This window comes from Pongo abelii, chromosome 11 (genome assembly GCF_028885655.2).
Source record: "Pongo abelii isolate AG06213 chromosome 11, NHGRI_mPonAbe1-v2.0_pri, whole genome shotgun sequence".
NCBI classification, from domain to species: domain Eukaryota; kingdom Metazoa; phylum Chordata; class Mammalia; order Primates; family Hominidae; genus Pongo; species Pongo abelii.
The window spans coordinates 53,907,604-53,931,292 of NC_071996.2; the positions used below are offsets into that span (position 1 = coordinate 53,907,604).

The following is a 23,689-nucleotide window of genomic DNA, read 5'->3' on the forward strand; positions in this document are numbered from 1 at the left end:
ATTTTTCCCCTTTCTTTCCAGAATACCGAGCTAAGGTTTTCTTGATTGTGTTTGACTCTCTGCATCTCAGGAGTGATGGGGATTGGAATTCCTGTCCCCAGGTTTTCTTTGTATAGCACCTGTATGATGAGAAAGCATCCAGAACAAAAAAAAGCAATCAGTCATTTTCCCCCTGCTTTGGAGCAGTTGGGAGTGGGAAGGGAGGGGGGAAGAGAGTAAGTTAGAGGAAGAGAAATACCAGAAGCTTTTAGACTCAACCTGTTTGAGCCTAAAGACATCTTCAAAAGCAAAGGAATGCAGGAAAGAGCAGCAAAAACTAAGAAATAGGAAAAGAAAGGTTGTTATTTTCATTGTTTGAACTAATCTCTGCAGCACTGAGCAACCATGAAAGAGAGCAATTAGTCTTTCCCACCTTGTTACAAGGAGGGAAAAAAAGTAGAAACAGACAAGAGACAGAAATAAAAACCAAGGAAGTTACTTTTGATTTGAAAATGCTATTAATCACATAGGGATATTTGGGTTTTACAAACATTGTGTATATGGAGACACATACACGCAACTCTTCTTTTGTTCACTTTCAAAAGAAGTCAAAGTATTTAATTTTTAGTTTGGGTGAACATATTGAGAACAACGATGGTTTAAGGCAAATGGAGAGCAATGACAAGGTGCTAAAAAAAAAACACTTCAAAATATCTGTACAAGTAACAGTAGAGATAGAAAAGGTTAGAATAAGAAACGAGGCTAATAGTTGGATCTTCGCAAAATACATTTGTTTAAGCTTTAGGTTCAGATCAAATTTGCCAAAGCAGTATAAATGTGGATGCTTAGACACTGAGAATGTTACATTTATAAAAGCAGGAATATAATACTGAACACTTTTTTTATTAAGTTAAATGATTATATTAATGTTTTACCAAAATGGGGAAAACTGATTCATAGGAAATGGCAGCATTAAGTTGGGAAAAAGACAGGTCAAATTTTTTATTGGGATGAGTTGATTAGATTTTTTAAATCTAGCCATTAATCTTTTTAAAATTTTTTTTAAATAGTTAAAGGAATTTTTTATTTTTAAATACCGAACTAAAGTTTTCTTGATTGTGTTTGACTCTCTCCATCTCTGGAGTGATGGGGATTGGAATCCCTTTTCCAACGTTTTCTTTATACAACACCTGTATGACACAAGAAAGCATCCAGAAAAAACAAGAGCAGTCAAAACAGCCCTTTCATCTACCTTGTGGGGAACCTGGTATAAAACTACAGACGTCAGACAGAAAAGACAAATTCAACAAGTCAACCTCTCTGTTCAGGCACAGACCTGGGTGAGAACATGTTTTGTATTTCCTTAGTGAAATATCAGTGTATTTGATATTCATCTTTTTATTGTAACTTGAATATAAATATTTATTTCCTGTGCCAGGAATTAAGGAAAAAAATACAAATAATTTCCTAAGACCACTAAAATACTCAGTGTACAATAGAAAAATTGCTTAAGTTAGATTAGCAAGTATTTTCTCTACAAAAAACGTTTGTCTTACAGTCTAACAAATATTGAGCTTGACTCTAGTCTGGCACAGTGAAGAGACATGAGAGGTGTAGAATAAGTGGGAGGCCCCCGGTGCCCCCTCGCCCCCCGCCGTCCCCGCGACGGGGTGGGGCGGCACAGGCCAAATCTATGCAATATGGCAATTTGGTCTTTGTCATTAAGTTCAAGTTGTAGAGAGAGATGGTCAAGTATAAAGGTTCAATATGTGGCACTGTCTATTTTTCACAGTATCTAATAGGCTTATGCACCACTGGGCAATTTTGCCTAAATGCAATCTGTGTAAAAATTAACACAAATGGTTACTTTAAAAAAAGTCCAGGATCATCAGGATCATTAAGGTTTCAAATAGATACAAACAATAATATACTTACTGTAGTATAGAAGAAAATAATTAGAAAATAATTTTGAAAATTGTTGCAAACTTTTCAATAAAAGGAATAATAATTATAACCCACAGGGAAAACGATGAATATTCCAAAAGACATTAACATTAAAAATTTAACAAAATTGAAGGTTAGTGAATAGTAATTAAAAAACAAAACAGAACAAAAAGACAGTGGGACCAAAGAAAGTTACTGATCTAATTATGTCAAAGAATCAAACTTTTAGAATATATTTAAACTGACAGTTAAAAATATTTTGGATTAATTCCCACTCCCCAGAAAAAAATCCATCTAAATTTTCCTAATGACATTTGATTCTCCATCACAGGTATAAGTGAACCTAAGGTCTTGATATAGAAGCTTCAGAGTTGTGTATAATACACAAATAATAATTTTTGTGTTAGAGTTTTTCAGCAACAATATTAATAAAAGAGAAAATAACATTAAATATAAGCTCATGATCTGATTTGTATATTAAAAAAAAAATCAGAAGGCCTGGATTTCTATTCATGAAATGGCTTGTTTTGAATAAGTATCAAAATAAATAAGATTTCTTTCTTCCTTTCTTTTTTTTTTTTTTTTTGAGACAGGGTCTCACTCCTGTTGCCTAGGCTGGAGTACAGTGGCACGATCACGGCTCACTGCAGCCTTGACTTCCTGGGGTTCGGACGAACCTCCCACCTCAGCCTCCCAAGTAGCTGGGACTACAGGCACGTGCCACCACGCTTGGCTAATTTTTTCTATTTTTAGCAGAGATGGAATTTCACCATGTTGCCTAGGCTGGTCTCGACCTCCTGGGCTCAAGTGATCTGCCTGCCTCGGCCTCCCAAAGTGCTGAGATGACAGGTGTGAGCCACCGTGCCTGGCCCAAAATAAGATTTCTTTTGGTTTCAATATGGAGCAATTTTCTTTCTTGGTGCTACTGTTTATCTGAATAGGGTCTATGTTAAGATGATACCTGTTCCTAAGGAAGAGCCACCATTTCTACATGTGGCTTCAAGTCCAGTATCTTCTTGCATCTCTAACCCAGAAACATCAGATAAAAAGAGTTCCAAGTAAATAAGAGCTTTAGTGTTTGGTTTTTCTTTTCTGGAAATCAATTAACTTCAACAGTCCCAACAACATAAAGATGAAAAGAGAAGGAAAGAAAAGGTTTTAAGGGACTATTATAGAAAGTATAAAATGTTAGAATTAAACGGTGAGTAGGAGATCTGGAAAACAGAAGGATTCAGTTGATGTGATTAAAAAAAATTTTGTTAAATTGATTATTATAAAGGGATGAACAGTGAGATGTTCTGTTTTGTAGAAATTATTATTTTTTAATATGGAGTTAAAGAGCTTTTTCCCAAATACCGAGCTAAAGTTTTCTTGATTGAGTTTGACTCGCTCCATCTCAGGAGTGACAGGTAGGGGAGTCCCCTTGCTCAAGTTCTCTTTGTACAATATCTGTGTGCACAAAACCAACAAACAAATCAACCTGGACCCATCTTTTAGGTAGACTTAACCTAAAAAAACAGCCTAAAAGTATTTTTATTGTTGTTTTTATGATGAAGTACCTCAATAACTTCTAAAAATAGAGTTAACTATAGATCCCCTTTGGACATTTAGTCACACACAGGATGTCTGTCTCTAAAAGACATCAGTAAAACACAGCTGCCAGGCTGCCAGCAGGAGTGGCTTGACTTATGTAGGCCTTCTCTCAAAGACCAGAGTATCAAATAGCATTCAAACTAATTGAAATTAATATCCATGAGTTGTTGGTAACATTAAATTAGGGAACCAAAGAAAGAGGGGAGAGAGAGACAGGTAGGTTTGGGGGAACAAAATAAAGAATAAATGTTGAAAGCTAAATAATACTAGCTTTCAATGATACTGAAAGTTTTCCAAAGGAAAAATTTTAATTTATATCTTACATAGCCTACAAAAAATAGCCGAGACAAGTAAATTATATTTACTGTGAATTGCTGTGTTGTCTTTGAATGAAAATGTTTAAGAATGACATTCTTTTAAGAAAAGCTGCAAACACAGTGACCTCTAATGAGATTGGAGACTAGTATTGTAAGTGAAGTAACTCAGGAATGGAAAACCAAACGTTGTATGTTCTCACTGATATGTGGGAGCTAAGCTATGAGGATGCAAAGGCATAAGAATGATACAGTGGACTTTGGGGACTTGCAGGAAAGAGTGGGAGTGAGGCGAGGGAATAAAACACTACAAATATGGTGCAGTGTATACTGCTCGGGTGATGGGTGCACCAAAATCTCACAAATCACCACTAAAGAACCTCTCACAAATCACCACTAAAGAACCAAATACCACCTGTACCTCCCAAACTTATGGAAAAATAAACATCTAAACATAGAAAAAAAAACCTTAAAGAAAGAAAAGCTGCAAACACAAAGAATACATTAAACAGCCACAATAAATACAAATAAAATTCTAATTAACATTGTCCTTTTGAAAGGGTGTTTGTTAGATTTTACTTTTGACTGTGTCACACCAGTTAGAAACACCTACTGTTATTAAAGGAGGAATGGAGTAAGAAAACACAGAGTATTACAGGTTTTTAAAGAAAGTGATAAATATCTATGTTTTAGAGAAAACACAGTTAAAATTTCACACCAGAACTAAATACTAAATTAGATTCAGGTTGAAAACTGAGGTAATATTTGGTATCATTATTTTCATTATATGAATTTAGTAATTTTACATTTGTAAGGTGTTATTATTTTAAATAAAATTAAGGGTTTTTTTTTTTTTTTTTTGGCCCCCTAAGAAATACCGAGCTAAAGTTCTCTTGATTGCGTTTGACTCTCTCCATCTCTGGAGTGACAGGTGTTGGGATTCCTTTCCCCAAATTTTCTTTGTACAAAACCTGTGAGATACAAGAAAGTACCCAGAGGACATTTAAAACAAGCACAGAGAGTAAGGAAGGAAGGAAATGGGGGAAGGGGTTATATGTGAGGAGGCAGTTTTTTAGTAAGTAATATTTAGTAAGGATAATGTTTTTACTTTTTTCACAGTTTTAATGATGAACTCTACAATGCTAATTCTGTAAATGAAAAAGTACAATGGAAAGCATTAAGTTACATAACGCTGAGGAATCTTGTTAATTCTACTTACAGTATTTCAAATCTAGTCAAGTCACTGAAAATGTTCAAGTATAATCGGAAATGTGAGTCATTTTGTATTAACATGGTTTTGGTAAGGTAATAATACACAACACACACAGACACACACACAATTGCTGTTAAGATGTTACTGTAAAAAAGATGGGTTATTGTGGTAAATTTTTTATGGGAAATAGTTTCTTATATGATATATTTGTAAATACCGAGCTAAAGTTCTCTTGATTGCGTTTGACTCTCTCAATCTCTGGAGTCACAGTGGTTGGAATGCCTGTTCCCAAGTTTTCTTTGTACATAACCTGTAGAAAATAATTAGAATACCCAGAAAGGTAAAATGACCATAAATCCTTTAGATAGCAGCTACATGTGGGCTATTTGGGGGAAACTCATAAAAACAATCTAGCTCTCAAATATAACATTCAAGGAACAGGGGGGAAAATTCCATAAATATTTATGTTGTCTTTTCCAAAATAGTAAAAATGTTACTACCTTGAAAACTGGGCACTAAATTATGCATTTTCTATAACCACTTAGCACATGCCTAAAATGCATTAATAAATTTACCAGTGAGAAAAAGCCAACCATTTTGTTGAATCTAGCTTTGGTGCCTCAAATATAGTAGGCCTGCAGTAGACTTGTACTTAATGAATAGATTGCTTGGTTTAAAATTTTCCTATCATAAGATACTCTATTCCTTCAGGCTTATTGAGAATTTTCTTCTTGTTTTGTATGTTCTAATGAATGTTCCTCGCTGGCTCCTAATCTGTAGGAGCCTAGTCCCTGGATATGAGATGGCTTAATCAGTTTATTTTTCAGGAAGAGCATCTTTACCTGAAATTTTTACTGCTAATTGCTGGATCAAGTAAACTAGTGTTTTCTGAATTGGGAGAAGTCCATATTTTTTAGTAGTAGTATCTAAGGACTATGCATTTTAATGAAAACATTAAGGAACCTCCACTCTCTGAGCCTCTTTAACTCTTAAGTTTTCAGCCTAAAGGACTGAATGGGTTCTTTTAAATGGATGGATTCCCTGGTGTATTAGTGCATGGGGTGGGGAGCAACGTACCCAGATTTTAATTCTTAAAATCAGTGACAAGCTAGGCGTGATAGCTTTGTTTTGCAAGGAAGCTTCTAGGAACCTTTGAACATCTACCTTCTTGGTAACAAAGTTGCATTTCCTTACTCTTCACCCAACAAAGCAGCAGAATTGATCTCGGACAACAGCACAAAGCAAAATTAAAGAAAACCAAGAAGTTGTAATGCAAAGTGACAAAGGAATCTGGGCTAGCTTTCTCAACTCATATTAGAGGACACAAACTCTAAATGAAATTTGTACCACAAGGAAATCTGTACCACAGAGTATAAGCAGAGAATGAGAAGGGAATGAGATCTAAATAATATGAACAACCTGCAAGAGAAATATCAAGTATCTTTTAAAGAAAATCAAATGAGAGTTCAGTCCTCCATTGACCAGGGGAATCCCAAGACCAAGGTCCTCCCATTTTATTGGCCATAAACTATTTCCCAAACTTCACATAGTCTTTTGCTAGTAGCCAACACCTGCCTAGAATCTGCGTATGGATGGGAAAAGGGGTAGGGTGCAGAGCCAGGGCTTGCATGACAAAAGGTCAGGAGAAATGTGCTAACCTGATATTTCAGGTGTGAGGGACACCTGCCCTGCAATAAACTGCACAGGTACCTGAAATTCCCATGACAGAACAGGCTTAATGTATAATACACCATTGTAGGTAGATCACAGCCTGACCCACTGCATTTACTAGATGGAGAGAGCAAAGAATACAGGAGAAGAAACCTTGAAAGGGAGGGGAGAAGAGACTTCACATGTCTACCCAGGCTCTTTTTGGACACTGGGAATCCTATCATTCATATGATGCATCATACATACACACACGCATGTTTTATATATATACACAAAACCGGAGTATGTTATACTACTTATATGTTTATATGTATATGCTTTTAGTTAAATTACTTGAGATCATCCCAATAACCTTATTACTACCATCAAAACATTTTACTTTGGAAACGAATGGCATGATAATTAAGCCAAGTCCATGAGCTTCAAGTCAGTGACAGGTAGGAAAAGAAAGCCAAATCCCTTCTACTCCTTGATTATGAGAAGAGAGGTTTCTTATCTACTTTTGCAACCTGTAGTGACCCCATCAAGACTAAGGGAGAATTCACAACATCCGTAAGGCATGGAAGCTCTTGATAGGAAGCAGAAGGATGAGAGAGCACCAGGGTAGCAACTGAGAGATGGCCAGTCACACAAATGGAAGCTGAGAGTATGGCCACTACCGAGCTAATGTGCTTCTGCGTCTCCTTCACACGTTTCACTTCAGGCAGGTCAGGGATTGGAGTTCCTTGTCCTATTGCTTCCTTATACTTCACCTGCAGATTTAAAAATGGGAAAAGAAAGGTATTATTACATGCTGGACTGTTATTCTTCCCAACATGTACATGTTTTTTGTAACCCCCAAATTTAAAAAATCAACAGTGTAAATAACGCAAGCTTTATACTTAGTGTGAATGGGACCTCATTCTGATACTGGGTAAGAGGAGAACAATTCCGAGGACAGGGACGTTTTGTCTCTCTCTCCGTCTCTTTGGGGCAGGGGTGGGGGCCCCTGTTTAGACTGCTGCCCTTTCCTGTATACTCCAATGTCTTTATGCCCAGCAGGTCATTTGACTAGGACAAACAGATTCACATACATATATCCAGGAAGGTTGGTTCTTTGACTGTACCGGATTCTACCTTCTCACAAGCCTCTCTGTTTCTCAGATCTAATCTCTCCCTCATGAAAACCGCCAAGGCACTGCACTGAATATGAGATGACTCTAGCCACTGATGTATAGTACACAGGCACCTATTTTAGCAATATAAGCTGTTTCTGGTGACAGAGGCTTTGAGTGCAACTCATAGGTCATTGTAAATTATCAAAGGGAGGCAGAAAATATTGCAAGTGCATTCACTGTGTCTTTACCGCGCTAATGTGGTCCTGTGTTTGTTTCACTCTCATCATCTCAGGTGTCTTTCCGATAGCCGTTCCTGGTGAGACATCCTCTTTATATAAAACCTGGGCATTCAGAATCAAGACAGTGTTACACAGAAGAAAAGAAAACCCAGCAGTTCCTGGAGAAAGACTAGGACACATGGCTTCTGTGAAAACAAGGCATTAGACGATGTTCCCAGGCAAGTGCCAGAGCATCGCACTTGACATTTCCATGTCAGTATCAGTGACTCAGACCAGTTATACAACATGGATCACTTTCCAGATCTTAAGATTTCTTCTAAGATTGTGGTATACCGTACTAACACAGGATGAGAAGAGCCAGGAAATGTTGATTAACAACAACACCCTCCCATATGTAACACAAAATCCATTAAAGAAATGCAAAGTCAGTCAGTTATTTGGGGGAGGGATAACAAAAGAAATCACAATGTCAAAAAGAAATCCATCTTCTTGGAGCAAGACAACACATGTTACTGCTCTGGGATTAAAAAATTTAAAAATAAAAGTTACGTTGTTAACAGATTTAAAGTTATTTCGCATGGTCTCTGGAGAGATGATTTTGGGGCAAAGTATGGGGGATTTTAGCAAATCACTGCTAGTATTACTGAGGAGGTTAGATGTTAATTGTCTGTATCAATATAAGGCTAGTATATTTTTAAAGAGGACAGTGAAATGACTAGGTTAGCATTAAATGCAAAATAAATAGTAAATATACCGAGCTGAAATTCTTCTGATTTTCTTTTACACGCAGTATTTCTGGCGTGTCTTGAACAACTGTAATTTTTCCTTTACTGTTTTTAAGGTCACACTGGTATTGGAGCTATGAAGAAAGAGTAAACATCTTGTTAAGATTTCAACATTGCTTTGCTTTCTTTTTTTGTCGTATATTATGTGAAGAAAATTAAAATCGTGTATCTTTAAAAAAAGTCTATGCCACAGTAATTATGGTCTGGTAGCCCAAGGGAAATTATTTGATAAGAATTTTGTGGAGAAACTAATTTTAAAAAACATATAAAGCTAGGGGTTTGTTTTTGTTTAAGTATCCCGTGCTTAGATTTAACTTTGAAAAAGATAGATGTCACCACTAATGGAAAGCAGTGATAGTTCACATTCAGTAAAGGAAGCCACTGACAGGGTTTAGGATACACTACCCCAAAATATGGCACCTTGGCATTTGAAAAAACAGCAGAAGCAAGAGGGTTTTTCTGGCCTTCTCTGTTTTTTCCTGAAGCAGATAATAATTATCTGACCTTCATTTAAAGCAGGCAATAAGCCCCTCCTTCCAGAAGGGTCCTCCCTAGACCCAGAGGAAAGGAGCCAAAGACACAGAGATACTAGGAGAATCTGAACAAACAGGCCTTGCTAAATCCCGTTTATTACCATTGGATCATTACCCCTCATTGTCCAGTCACACTTCCGCATCTCTATCCATAAAAATACACACATTTCCCTGTTTCTTTGGGTAGTCATTTCTGAAGCTTTTATTAAATAAATTGTGTGTCTCTTGTTAATCTGTCTTTTGTTACAGGGGTTTTAGCCATGAACCTTGCCATGGGTAAGGAAAAGATACTGTATTTTCTCCCCACTACCACCAATGAAGTAACAGATGAGTCTCTCATGCTGTGATTTGGGATTAAGATATAAGGTGAGCCCAGAGATGAATTGAGCACACATTTCCTGGGGCAGGATGGGAGTTGTGGAGGGCTGCACAACAGCCCCACTGCAACCCTGGGATATCCAGAGGCATCTTCCTCAGCACCCCTAGGTGCCTGTGGGCTGTGCGTTACATTTAATACAAACTTACAAGGCTGAAGTTCTTTTGGTTCTCCCGGACTCTCTGTATCTCTGGGGTGTCCAAAACAGTCTCATAATACGACATGGACTTCTCAGCATCTTCCTTGTACTTTTTCTGGGAATAGATTCCAAGAAAAGGAGGGTAAACACCACAGGGATATAGGCCAATGGGACCTAAAATAGGCTATTTTAGCCCTTCCAGGCTCAGCAGAGGGAAAGTCCTTTGTATTTTCTTAACTGTTCAAGGATGTTAGGGCATCGCAAGGAAGAACCCTCTCAGTCAAAGAGCACCATACTTTTTCTTCCCAGGAAAGCTGAGCCCAGACATTCAGTAGGACCTATTGTCATGGCAAAGCTGCAGAGGGGGAACCTTGCTAGCTGGTCCACAGGAGGAAAGTCACAGCCAGCAGGGCCCAGAGAGAGAGATGGGGATGCCTCCAGTGGCAGTAATCCTCGCTGGGCTGGATGAAGCTATGGAGCCAGACTGTTCAACAGGCAGGCGGAGAGAAGCTGGAGGGTTAAGAGTCAAAGACATGACCTCTAGAAAGCCTTAGCTGGTGACAAGATGTTCACTGAGCCATGAGCAGGTGCGGTCAGGGCTCCCAGCTACAGGACTGAGCAGGCAGGCCCAGAGGCATTTCCAGAATATGGCTCTTGATGCTGCAGAAAGCAGCCTGACAGGACTGGCAGCTCTACCAAACAGACACACCTGGAGCGCCACTAAGACCAGCCGACTGGCCAAGGACTGCTCTGAACCAGACATCACTATTCCTTGGGCTCCCCTGCCCTGCCCCAGCCTTTGGCTGGAGAGACGTGTCCATATAGAGGCTGCTCTTCCAGACACCAGTGGGCAGTCAATCCCACCACCAAACTGATCGTTTTTATTCTCTGCAGCAGAACACTTTAGAACCTTATTTTTCTTTGATTGCTTGTCACTATGTCCTTTCACTTTTCTCTCTAGCTTAACTTAGCTCCAGTTTTTCCCACTCTTCAGGGAAGTTTTGGTTTGTAGGGCTGAGGGCTGAGGAATGAGACTAGCCACTGTTATAATGGGGATAAAACTATTCTGTCTGTCTCTATTTACGTTGTTAATATAGGAATTACATTTATAAGTATTGAAATTTGTAATCTTGCCACAGACAACAAACAAGCAGTTTCAGCCAATGAGCGATTTAGGCCTAGATTTTGTTCATCTAAATGGAAGCGAATTAAAGCCAAGATTTTTCGGAAGAAATGGTAGTTCACCAGGAACAAATGTTTTGTTCATGAAAAAATCACTTGGATGACTCCTTAGCTATGTAGATGTAAGGAAAACAGTTCTCATTGTCCTGGGAAAAGAATAGAAACAATCGTCCTTTTATTTTTATTGTTTGTCTTTTACTTTTTCCAAGATTAAGCAAAAGCTACCTCAACTGGTTTGCAGAGCTGGTGCTAATCCCTTAGAGGGGTAATCACATTTGAACACGGAACTTGGATGTATTCTGGGAGAAAGGGACCTGAACTCCCTGGTGTTCCCAGACCAAATTGAGGGTTGGGCTGCAATAATGAAATGCAGATGAACTGGGGAGGAAGAGAGGTTTTTGTTTTGTTTTGTTTTTTGTTTTTTTGTGACGGAGTTTCACAGTGTCTCCAGGCTAGAGTCCAGTGGCGCAATCTTGGCTCACTGCAACCTCTGACTCCCTGGTTCAAGCGATTCTCCTGCCTCAGGCTTCCGAGTAGCTGGAATTATAGGTGTACGCCACAACAACCAGCTAATGATGGGGTTTCACCATGTTGGTCAGGATGGTCTCAATCTCCTGACTTCATGATCCGCCCACCTCGGTCTCCCAAAGTCCTGGGATTACAGGCGCGAGCCACCGTGCCCGACCAAGAGTTTTTATTTCTGTAACTGGTTACCGGGAGAAGGCCTGGAAATTATCACCAGGCCAACTCAAAATTACAAAGTTTTTCAGAGCTTACCTTTTAAGCTATATGTCTTTGTGTAAGTGTTCATTCATCTAAAGACGTAAGTGATTAACTTCTTTTAATTTATAACTAAGGTCTGAGTTCTGAAGACCTTCCTGTGGAGCCTCAGAAAATTTACTTCATTTAAATGGGTTCAGTTGCTGGGGTGATTACTCTTATGTTGTCTCCTGCTAAATCAGGGAGGTTTGAGGAGTTTCTTCAGACCCCCAATAAACTTGTTTGTGGAGGCCTGGGGAGTTTTTTTTAGACGCACAGTAAAACGTTTAATTCTACATGGGTCCTGTTAAGAATTCCTTCATTATTTTGTTATGCTTTAAGGCCCAGGAAAGGCCTAGGCGAAACTTTTGGTGGGCTTTTGTTACATCCCAGCCTTTGTACAGGGACACTGGCTTTTTATCTAACTTAACCATTCATTTAGTACTCAAACAGTTGTTAGTGAGACCTGGCCTGCCATACTGGCATTAAGTATTCAGTACAGTAGTCCCCACTTATCTGAGGTTCACTTTCCACGGTTTCAGTTAACTGTTGTCAACCCCGGTCAAAAATAAGAGTACATTACAATAAGATATTTTGAGGGAGAGAGAGAGAGACCACATTCATGTAACTATATAACTTTTATTACAGCATATTGTTATAATTGTTCTAGTTTATTAGTTGTTAATCTCTTACTGTGCTAATTTACAAATTAAGCTTTGTCATAGGTGTATATGTATAGGAAAAAACAGTATATATAGGGTTAGGTATTGTCTGTAATTTCAGGCATCCACTAGAGGTCTTGGAACATATCCCACTCAGATAAGGGGAGACTACTGTATAGTATCCTAAATTTGTGAGTCAGCTTACATTGCTTGTATTAACCCCCAAGTATGAGGTTTAAGAGTTATAAATACAGATTCTCCACTGGAAATCGAGAAGCAAGTTTGTGGAAACACAAGCACCATCTCACCAGTATTTACCATTCAACTGTAAAAACTGATCTGAACTGGGGAGGAACTAACTTGCCTGGCTATATTTTAGGCCTTGAGGAACCAGCCAAAGACAGTCCCAGGAGAGCAGAGCAAGTGACTTGATCCCACACTGGGATAGGACCACATGCTGAAGCTTTCGTTAAAGATCAGCAGTGTCAAAAGCAGAAGGTAAAAGGCTGGTGAGGCTCTCACAGCCCAAAGAATGTCAGCCTCCCTGGCTCCCTCAATGAACACAGCATGGTAATTTGGAGCCCATATAATTTTGGTAATTTTTAAAAAGCTAATTATTCTTCCGCATCCCTACCCTTCAAAGAAAAGAAACATTTCTACCATTTGAATATACCTGCCTCCTAATCAAACCACTCTCTAGTGATAACTATATTTTTCATGTGTAATTTTACAATATACAACTATATGTTGCCAATAAAGGGTTGAAATCCTTGATTCCCCAACCTGATTGGTCATTAAGAGATCATCTGTGAAAATTAAAAACAAACAAAAATAGATTTCCAGAGCCTACCACAGATTTACTAGCATCAAAATTCCAGAGTTGGACCAGGAAATCTACATCCCCAGGTGCCTATAAAGCACAGCTAGGGCACGTTAACTACGGCTTTGGAACTCATTGATCAGAAGACAAGCACAAATTCTAATCTGGCGCCACTCAAACAAATTGCAGACTCCTGACCATCACTGACAATCGTTAATACAAATGAAGGCCTATCCCGGGGTGTGAAGGACGGCCTACTTTTCTTCATCTCTCTATTTGTAGGAAGATGGAGAGTTATTCATCATGAGGGGAGTCAGGGGTTAGACTGTGTGGTCTCAATCTCAATCTTGTTTGAGATTGGTAATCCAATGTGGGCTACTTTGTTTCTTCCAGATTTGCGCACATATTTTTAAAGCCACATCATAAGAGATTTTACATGTTAAAATATTGATTCATTAATTACAAGTTGTACCAGGTAAGAGTTCTTCAGTACCTTAAAATTCCTGCATCATAGGTTACCCTCTCACTCTTTTTTTTTTTTTTTTTGAGACAGAGTCTTGCTGTGTTGCCCAGGCTGGAGTGCAGTGGCGTGATCTCAGCTCACTGCAAGCTCTGCCTCCCGGGTTCACGCCATTCTCCTGCCTCAGCCTCCCAAGTAGCTGGGACTACAGGTGCCTGCCACCACGCCTGGCTAATTTTTGTATATTTTTTTAGTAGAGATAGAGTTTCACCGTGTTAGCCAGGATGGTCTGGATCTCCTGACCTCGTGATCCACCTGCCTTGGCCTCCCAAAGTGCTGGGAATACAGGCGTGAGCCACCATGCCAGGCCTCTGTCTCTTTTTTTTTTTTTTTAAGAGTCTCACCCTGTTGCCCAGGGGACTGCAGTGGTGCAGTCACAGCAGACTGCAGCCTCAACCGCTTGGGATCAATTGATCTTCCCACCTCAGCCTTCCTAGAAGCTGGGACTGGCGTGCACCACCACACCTGGCCAATTTTTGTAGGGACAGGGTTTTGCCACATTGCCCAGGCTGATCTCAAACTCGTGGACTTAAGTAATCCACTTGCCTTGGCCTCCCAAAGTGCTGGGAATACAGACGTGAGCTACCGCACCTGGTGAATCTCTTTTTTATTGGGAAAAACTGATTTGAAGAATCTCTTAAGGTATTAATGGAAGGACTTCCATTCTTTCATGATTGGGGTTTATGAGTGATGGCATGATGAATGTCCTTACCTGGCTTGAAAGATTCTTGACTTGTTGGGCATGAATGATCTCTGGAGTATCAACCACAGAAGTGAAATTGGCTTTCTCCATTTCTGCTGATTGCTTATACTTAATCTGTAAAACAACACCCAATAGTTGGGTAAATGTTTACAATGTGCACAACAGTTGTTGGCTTGATTTGATTAAGAGGTGAGCCATATTTCTTTTCCAAGAGGAACTCATTCATTTGACATTCAACAGACATTTCTTCCTATTTTGTTCATAGTTTTATACCAAAGAGTGAGATTCAGTAAGAAAGGTCAAGTCCTAGCTGTTGAGAGAAGATTTAGTTGGATGCAGGATGGGATATGGGTAAGGAGGGATCATCAACAGATAGTAAGGCATGGATTGTTTACATACGAGCTGGGAGGATGACAAATAAGCAAAAGACCCATACCAGTGAGCATTTGACAAGCTAAGATGCCTAAAAACTCTTCTAAACTTAGGGCTTGAAAGGAGAGGAAGAACTCCCAAGATATTCTAAGCAAGGAATTCCTGGCATCAAATGAGTGGATTGACTCAGAAATAAGGCCAGGATGTCGAGTTTGCCCCAGCTCCAAACAGCTACTTAATTCCTCAATTTCTGCCCTTTGCTCTGAATGTCCCCAGAGCCTATAGACTCAGAAAGGCAGACAGCAATGAGCCTGGCAAAGGGTCCTCCATCCTTTCATTGGGATGGATTCCTCCAGGCAGATGTTCAAGAATGCCATTGTATGCATGTGACTGTCACCAGTAAATCAGATGACAGAGGGACACTTTATGTCCTTAAAGTTACAACTACTTTCCTGAAAGATTGACATCGAATAGTAGCACTGACCTGACTGGCAATATCAGTAGCATTCCTGGCCCTCATAAAATCCGGAGTTTCATTGGCCATGGCATTCAGGCCTCTTCCTTTGACTTCCAGTTCCAGGTCTCGCTTATATTCTTTCTATAGTAGCATTAAAAGAAAAAAAAAGGTACCTAAATTCTACTACTAGGTAATAAACATACAGGGTGAATGTAAATCCACATAACACGCCACCCCAGTTGTCACAGATAGTGTTGCTTGCTACTCTTCACCTTCACTCTTCCGTGTAGTAGGATGGAGTGGTGTCTCCAGAAGCCCTCTGGAGGAAACTATTCTATGCAAGTCAGTATGGGTCAACAGAGGTCTCCTTTTGAATAGTTATAGCATTCTCTGCTTAGAAGATTAGAGTATAAAGTAAATTGTACATCTAGTTTGGTACATAACTAAGATTACACTTAGGTGCACACCACTCCAGTGTAGTGTTTTTATGTAAATGAGCACACCAAATACATCAAGTTAAATCAAATAATATTAGATAATAGATTATGATAACCACTACAGAAACATACTGTTATAATATCCATTCATCAGAAATTGAGGTATATTTTATGTAATGGTTAACAATTATGTTGATATGGAATCTGAAAATCAAAAGCTCTGTTTTTCTCTGTTCTCTGTTTTTTTGCTTTTTCTGGTGTAATTTGGCTAACAAAGAAATGATGCTCTATGAATTACGTGCAGGTAGTCAGCTGTGGGCCTACCTCATTGAGGATTTGAGTGGCATTCTTTGCTCTTAGCATGTCAGGTGTATCTTCCATTTCAGTGAGGCCCTTCCCACGGATGCTTTCTTCTAGATCTTTCCTGTACTCTTTCTGTATCATGAAAGAAAAGCAACAGCACTGACAAGAAAGCCCAGGTTGATTCTCTCAGGCAAAGAAGAAAATAAAAAACAATTCCAATTTTTAAAGGGTTCACAGTTTAGTAAGTAAAAATATGAATAAAGGCGGGGTATAAGCATGATCAGTTAACATTAAATATCAAATGAAACTTGAAGTTAATAGAATGCTAAGGTAATATTCAAATAAAAAATTAGAAGAATTAACATGGGTAATAGATTAGGTGGTAGTACCAAGCACATGAGAACCCAATTTGAAACCCACAGTTAGGTGGTGATGTAAATGGTAGGAGGAACACATTAATGAGTGTCATTAGTGGAATTATTTGGATTAAGAGGGAAAGAAAAGACCAAGTGGGCACTACCTCGCTTGCTATTTTAGTTGCATATTTGACATGTAACAAAGCTGGTGTGACCTCCAGGCCAGTCAGGTTTCTGCCTTTGATAGACTCTTCATAATCTTTCCTATATTCTTTCTAATGTAAGTAGGAAGGAAAGACAAGTTAAAAAAAAATCTTTATTACAATTTAGCTCTCCATCTCAGGAAGAAAAAAAATAACAGCATTTTCTGTGTATGGACTCTTAACTCGATCATAGTTCTGCTAATGGTCACACATTTGAAACATGTATGATTGTACTTGAAATATGTTGTCTGGAGCAAATGGCCACAAGGAAACTCAGGCTGAGACACTTTGATGGGCCCCTCACTCATCAGTCTAATGTTATGACTGGGGCAGGCCCTTCACAGAGTGGAAGGATGGATGCACCATCAAGACTGAATCCTCTGTTGTCTCTTCTGAACTTTCCCACACCTTTCTTAAGGTAACAAAAGATTTTATTTCAGAATTACAAGTCAGTGATGCAAGGGGAAAAAAAATCGCAGAGGAAGGAGAGCCTAAGGCTACCAAATGCTAACTTGCTTTTTTTTCCTAATCATGACCTGTTTTTTTGCTATGGGGTCTTGCTATGTTGCCCAGGCTGGTCTCAAACTCCTGAGCTGAAGTGATCCTCCTGCCTCAGCCTGCTGAGTAGCTGGGACTACAGGTGTATGCCACCACACTCAGAGTTTTGACCTGTTTTTTTAAAAAATCACTGAATAGCTTAGGTGGGCAGTGAGGCACAGAGAAACTCTATGGTTTTGTCCACTCTGCCTCCCTGCCCCATCTCCTCTCCAGTCTCCAGACTTGGCTGACTCACAGAGGGGCTTGGAATAGATATTGGAACTCTACTTTTGTAATTTTGTTATTTTAATATAATTTTAAATTTACAGGAAAGTCACAAGAACAGTATAAGAAACTCCTATAGATCCTTTACTCAGATTCACCAATTGTTTGAAACCATTTTAAAGTATTGATGACCTGACATTCTATCACCAGAAAGCTCCACAAACTGCTACTTTTATTTAAAACAATTTTTCTTTATAGTTGGAGGAAGAGAGGCAAATAGAAATTCCAAATAAGCCCATTTCCCACTGAAGACAGACTAAGATTTAAAATAAGATTCCATTCTCTACTCTTGGTTAAAAATGACAAAAAAAAATTTAATGCTTCTGCTTACAATTCTAGAATAACGAATACGGCATCTTCAGTTTTGATTATCTGGAGTCTTGATAAACATCTTGATCACAAATACCCTTTTGTTTGGCTTGGGGCATTCTACTAAGAGTAGAGCATTTCAAAGCCAAAGGGGTGTCTGTGTGGAGGGAACTTTTCATTCATAAAGGAAAATCCAAATTACATTCAGTATAATTTGTTTGTGTTGGGAATAGTTTTCCATGTTCTAATTTTACAGAAATGGCTGTTGAAATAAGACATATGGTAAATATCTACTACCTAGAGCATTTTTAAAAAATAACCGAACCATAGGATTTCTGAGATGGAGAAGATTTTAGTGATCACATGATAAAAAGTTTCATCAGCTACCACTTTTGGATGACAGGAAACTGGCTATGTCATGGGCAGAGCTTGTGTTCAGTAGTGTGATGGATCATTGTTGTGTGGTGTGCTTTTTTTGACTCACCCCACTCTGCATCTGCTGAGACTCTTTGGCAGTGATGTATGTTGGTGTTTCAAAGTCCAGCATGGGTTTTCCTCGTTCCTTTTCATACTTTTCTTTGTATTTCACCTGGTGATAGAAAGCCATGTTAGATATCGCTCCTCTGGTCAATTCCTAGACAGCAGTTTAAGGATAGTATTTTTTAATTGATATGTTCTGTCAATTGGATGGCATCTCATTGCCACTTAAAACAGTTTCCTGTTATGTTTCAGATCCAGTACATTTTTGTTGTTGTCTAGGTGTTGAGGGGATGGGTACCATTACTGTCTGCAAGGCATAATTAGGATTTGGATTCAATTCAAGGAGACAAAAGAATCATTGACAAGAACTAGCTGAGAGAAATGCTGATGCAAGAAAATGCATGGGTAAAATTACCCAGGTAGATGAGGTTGGTCAATAATTGATGGGTAGCTGTAAACACTTTAAAATTATTAATGCTAGTAGCATTAATCAATATTTCTGATAAAAATCCTTAGTTTTTCTTTCACAAGAACTTTTATCAGAGACCTGGGGTCTAGATTGAATGGATAACACATGGAGCTTTATTTATAAGTAAACAACTCTATGTGGGTCCCGACTGGCCATATATTTAATGCAGCCAATAAATTGGTATAAAAATGAAAACTAGTTTACATATTGACTGACTTGTTAAAAAACCTGACAGTCTCAAAAGATCCTCAAGGCTGTTGTATAAATAAAATTTCCTCATCCTATAACATGTGGTTAAGAATCAGGGGAGCCACATAAATGTTTGTATGTGACAGAGGAGAACTAGAAAAACAGGCAAAGACCCTCATGCACGCAGCACCTTGATGGCAGTGCTCAATCTCCGAGCTCTTGGGTTGTAACAAGATGTTGGAATAAAGGCCTGGGGGCACATACTGCCCTACAGAAGACACGAGGACGTTTCTAGTAGTTAGTCCTAATGGTTAATGCCCAACAGGGGACCTAAATAATGCTGAATTTGTGATATAGGAGGTCACGTGATAGTAAGTTCTTTCCTCTGAGAATCTTCAATTATAGTCATGAATTGCTTAACAACTGGGATGTGTTATGAGAAAGGCTTTGTTATGCAATTTCATCATCGTGTGAACATCACAGAGTGCACTTACACAAACCTAGATGGTATAGCCTACTACACACCTAGGCTATATGGTATAGCCTTGTTGCTCCTAGGCTAGAAACCTGTACAGCATATTACTTTACTGAAATCTGTAGGCACTTGTAAGACAAGAATATTTGTGTATCTTGATACCCCTAAGCATAGAAAAGGTACAGTAAAAATGTGGTATTAAAGATTTTAAAATGGTACGCCTGCATGGGGTAGCTCCATTATAATATTATGGGACCACCGTCATACAAGTGGTCTGCCGTTGACCAAAAACATCATGTGGTATATGACTGTATCTTAAAAATTTAGTAATTTTGTAAATTCTCAGAAATGCTTTCAGTAGTAGACCTGATCATATCACTTCTCTGTTTGAAATCTTCCTGACTCCCTATAATCTACTGTAGTGTTCCCTAACCTGGGGCACGAACCCATGGGGCACATTGGAGTTACCATGAGGGGTTTGTCCCCTCATAACACACTCTTTATGCTTCCAGCCCCTGCCAATAGCACATAATTGCATGTATATTTCTCAACTATATGTAGATATTGTTGTAATTTATAACATAAGAATTTGTTTCAAAAAGTTACCAAATTCAAAACCCCTTATATCTTTGTGCATTTTCTCAAACAATGGAGGGAATCTATGAAATTTTTTTTCACATTGTACTGTGGATGAGTGTGCGCCAGAGGAAAAATTGGTCTTGATCCACTTACTATGCTCTGTAATTCTGTGGCCTCTTTTAGGTGAAGCTGCTCCAGATTATCGGGTATGGTGTGGTAGTGGCCTTTACTCTTCTCATACTTCTTCTTGTACTGGTACTGAGGGGAAGGTGGCAAAAAAGGCACATTGATGGAGAAGCTGCTCAGCATTCCTATTTTTCCTCTTTAGATTAGACATTTACAAAGCACCACTGTCAAGATCAAACTAAAAATGGCAAACACTAAACAGGAGGTTAAGAAAAAGTTTTAAAAATGAGGATCCAAGTTCAGTATTGTCAGTTAAGATGTAAACACTTAGGTTATGTGGCTTGTTCAAAGTAGGTGTTATAAGTAAAAAGTTAAAAGTGAAAGAAACTATTCCAGAGGGTATTTCTGTGTCCTTAGAGAAAAGGGAATGGTTAATTGGAGGGCAAAGTTTAAATATTTTTAAAAAAGAAGCATTTTTACATTCTGAGAGGTGTTACAGACAATGGAGAATTGGTAGATTAATGTTGTCATTTGGAAGAATAGACTCAAATGAGAACAGTTTTGTAATAAATCTAGGGTATCAGTAGCAGAGAAGAAGATGCATCTGGGCTCAGAGAAAGAATTTAGTTCCAAATGGATAAAACAAGCTGTTTCTGGAGCAAATGACTAGCTTACAGAACTGGCAAGTTGGCTTGTATTCAGGACATGATTCATGATCAGAGACTCCTTCATGTCAGTCACGGGTTTGTGAAGCTTCTTCAGGTCAGCCTTGTATTTAACCTGTGTGTTAAGGGGGAAGAAAGGAAATCACATAAATAGGAAATGGAACAGCACTAATGGAAATCAAAGTGAGATAGCCCATCGTCAAACAAATGCTGGAGATGGTGATGAAAAACCATACCTCATTCATAGTAGCCAGAAGGCAGAAACAACCCAAGTGTCTGTCAGCAGATGAATGGATAAACAAAATGTGGCATATACATACAATGGAATATTATTTAGCCATAAAAATTAATGAAGTTCTGATATATCCTACAACATGGATGGACCTTGAACATATTATGCTAAGTTAAATAAGCCAGGCACCAAAGGACAGATACTGTTTGATTCCATTTATATGCGCTCTCTAAAACAGGCAAATGCATAGAGACAAAAAGTAGATAAGAGGTTCCCAGGAGCTGACGGGAGGAGAGAATGGAGAGTTTTTGCTTAATGGTTATAGTTTCTGTTGGTATGAAAACATTTTGGCAATAGTGACAGTAGTTGGATAATATTGTGAGTGTTATAAATGCTACTGAATTGCACACCTAAAAACAGTTAAAATGGCAAAACCATGTTATATATTTTACCACAATTTTAGAAACATACCTCACTTGCAAGATTATTAGCATCTTTCATGACTTTGTAGAGCTGGCTGTCTTTTGGATTGTATTTTGGTGTCTTGCCCTTTTCTTTATCGAAATTTTCTCGGTATTTAACCTAACAGCAAATGCAAACATCCAAATTATTCCTGGACATCAATCAATTTGGGAATTGGGGAATAGTAGAAACACAAATGCCAAAGAATATGCATTGTACATAGAGTGATCATATAATCTATTATCCAAACTGGGACATTTAGAGTAAAGAAGACACTATTAATAATTAAGAATGACAAGACAACAGGCATTCAAATATACGATCACTGGCCTTGCTCATTTTTATATCATTCCAAGGTATAAAAAGTCATCACCTCTTTCTAATGCAAAACAAACAAAAAAAAATGGAAAAGGCTTCAGGCTAAATTCAGAGATGTGATTTAATGTACTTGATTTGGAGCATTTTAGCACTCCTAACTAGCAAAACCAACAGCAATTTAAGTCTGTATGAAATCCAAAGAAGGGCTGTAAATGATCAAGAAGGTTGAAAAATAAAGAATCTGTTAAATTAGGAGAATTTACTGTTATTTTAAAATGGCACTTTGGCTATATCATTTAAAAATTATTAAACTTGGCCAAAAATGGTATAACTCCTCAGTAAACAAATATGAGAGTTTGGGGGTTAATGGCTTCAAGTGTGATTTCAGACTAGAAGTAGGAAAAAAGTGAGATACTTTAGAATAATGAGAAGAAATCAGATTAAATATAGTTTTAGTATACATAAAAATAAGTTTAGGTAGGCAGAGGGCTAAATAACTCCAATTTAAAAAATAAGCACAATGCCTTGCACTAATAGTTGCTTAATAAATGTGATTTGATTGAATGAAAGGAAGAGACAGTCATTATGTCTAGGTAAAATATCTAAAGAGGATGATAGCCGGGTGTGGTGGCTCATGCCTGTAATCTCAGCACTTTAGGAGGCCAAGGCGGGCGAATTACTTGAGCCCAGCAGTTTGAGACCAGCCTGGGCAACATGCTGAAACCCCATCTCCACTAAAAATACAAAAATTAGCTGGGCATTGTGGTGCACCCTGTAGTCCCAGCTACTGAGGAGGCTGAAGTGGGAGGATCACTTGAGCCCAGGAGGTGGAGGCTGCAGTGAGTCAGGATCGCACCACTGCGCTCCAGCCTGGGCAACAGAGCAAGACCCTGTCTCACAAAATAAATAAGAAGATTTATTTATAGGAGAATTCAACAGAATGGAAAGTGACAGAAACATCTCCTAATTGAAAAACAAACTGATGCTTTTGTCAACAGTATTGTAGAATTAAGGCCAGAAGTAGAATTCTACTAGTTATTCACTCTAGGAGGAATGAAAACTGAGCTGTTTCTAGATGTTAGCCAACCAAAAGGGCAATATTTAACCCTCAGAGAATCCTAGAGTTTCTGTTATTGTTAAGATGAAAGACTCACTAACACCAGTACCCCTCATGCTTCATCACTGCTCTTCACCTCCCCCAACTTGACACATCCAGCACAACAGACACAAAATAACAATGAAATCTGCCACATCAGAGAAAATGCATTCACAATGCTGAGACTCCTTTACTTTGAATAAATCCTCAGTGGAAATGCAGAGAAAAAATAAGCATGCAGAACAGTTCAGCATGATGCAGGCACACTGAGACAGACACACAAAGTAAAGGAAAAAGAAATGTAAACAAATGCTACAATGGCTCTTCTCTGAAGAAGTTTCACTCTCAACATAAAGAAGTGGAAGGCCTGCTAAGGAAAGTCTGAGGTGTGAGCTGGTGTCTGGACCAAAGGCAACTTTTCCTAAGAGATACAGAAGTCCATAAAACTAGGAGATGTTCCCAAGAGTTGTGAAACACAGAAAAGCAAACCAGATATGCAGAGTCACAGTAGGGAAGAAAAGAAGCAAAAGCCCATCTCAAATGAGAATAAAATCTGCTTCTTTTAGAAGCATACTAAAAGTCCTCCTATCTTTTAGAAGATACTTGTTTCTGAAGAGGTATTTTTCAAGCAGCAATCCCATTGGTTCCACTTCAGTTTCTTTTTCTTCTGTTAATTTCAAGTTAACTTCAACCTTTTTACCTGAAAAAAAGTTATGGCTCCCTTCTCCATAGGAAGTCCTCTGAACAAATGCAGCTTAGTACAACTACTAATATGAATCTGAATTCAGAACTATTGGCCTTCCTTTTTGA

The 23,689-nt window shown here is 38.6% G+C and overlaps 2 protein-coding genes across 8 annotated transcripts in view; one reads left to right on the plus strand and one right to left on the minus strand.

The window, feature by feature from the left end:
• The window catches only part of RIF1 (replication timing regulatory factor 1), a 96,534-nt gene extending 87,595 nt beyond the window's left edge, over positions 1-8,939 (plus strand). For 3 of the 6 annotated variants that reach the window (XR_010136024.1, XR_010136018.1, XR_010136025.1), the window contains one exon: positions 8,104-8,813. The gene's annotated coding sequence lies outside the window, so the exon portion shown is untranslated. Of the gene's footprint in view, positions 1-1,123; positions 1,320-4,949; positions 5,102-8,103; positions 8,814-8,891 lie in introns of those variants that run through there. The other 3 variants (XR_010136031.1, XR_010136020.1, XR_010136019.1) reach the window with 3 other exon arrangements.
• The window catches only part of NEB (nebulin), a 252,744-nt gene that overhangs the window by 12,797 nt on the left and 216,258 nt on the right, over positions 1-23,689 (minus strand). For both annotated transcript variants that reach the window (XM_054548869.2, XM_024243154.3), the window contains 17 exons: positions 21,475-21,585; positions 20,782-20,886; positions 20,134-20,238; positions 18,273-18,377; positions 16,619-16,729; positions 16,120-16,230; positions 15,386-15,499; positions 14,539-14,643; positions 9,894-9,998; positions 8,805-8,909; positions 8,060-8,152; positions 7,374-7,466; positions 5,261-5,353; positions 4,709-4,801; positions 3,280-3,372; positions 1,077-1,169; positions 27-119 (listed from right to left, as the gene is read on the minus strand). In XM_054548869.2, coding sequence (XP_054404844.2) covers positions 27-119; positions 1,077-1,169; positions 3,280-3,372; positions 4,709-4,801; positions 5,261-5,353; positions 7,374-7,466; positions 8,060-8,152; positions 8,805-8,909; positions 9,894-9,998; positions 14,539-14,643; positions 15,386-15,499; positions 16,120-16,230; positions 16,619-16,729; positions 18,273-18,377; positions 20,134-20,238; positions 20,782-20,886; positions 21,475-21,585 — 1,728 coding nt within the window. The remainder of the gene's footprint in view (positions 1-26; positions 120-1,076; positions 1,170-3,279; positions 3,373-4,708; positions 4,802-5,260; positions 5,354-7,373; positions 7,467-8,059; positions 8,153-8,804; positions 8,910-9,893; positions 9,999-14,538; positions 14,644-15,385; positions 15,500-16,119; positions 16,231-16,618; positions 16,730-18,272; positions 18,378-20,133; positions 20,239-20,781; positions 20,887-21,474; positions 21,586-23,689) is intronic.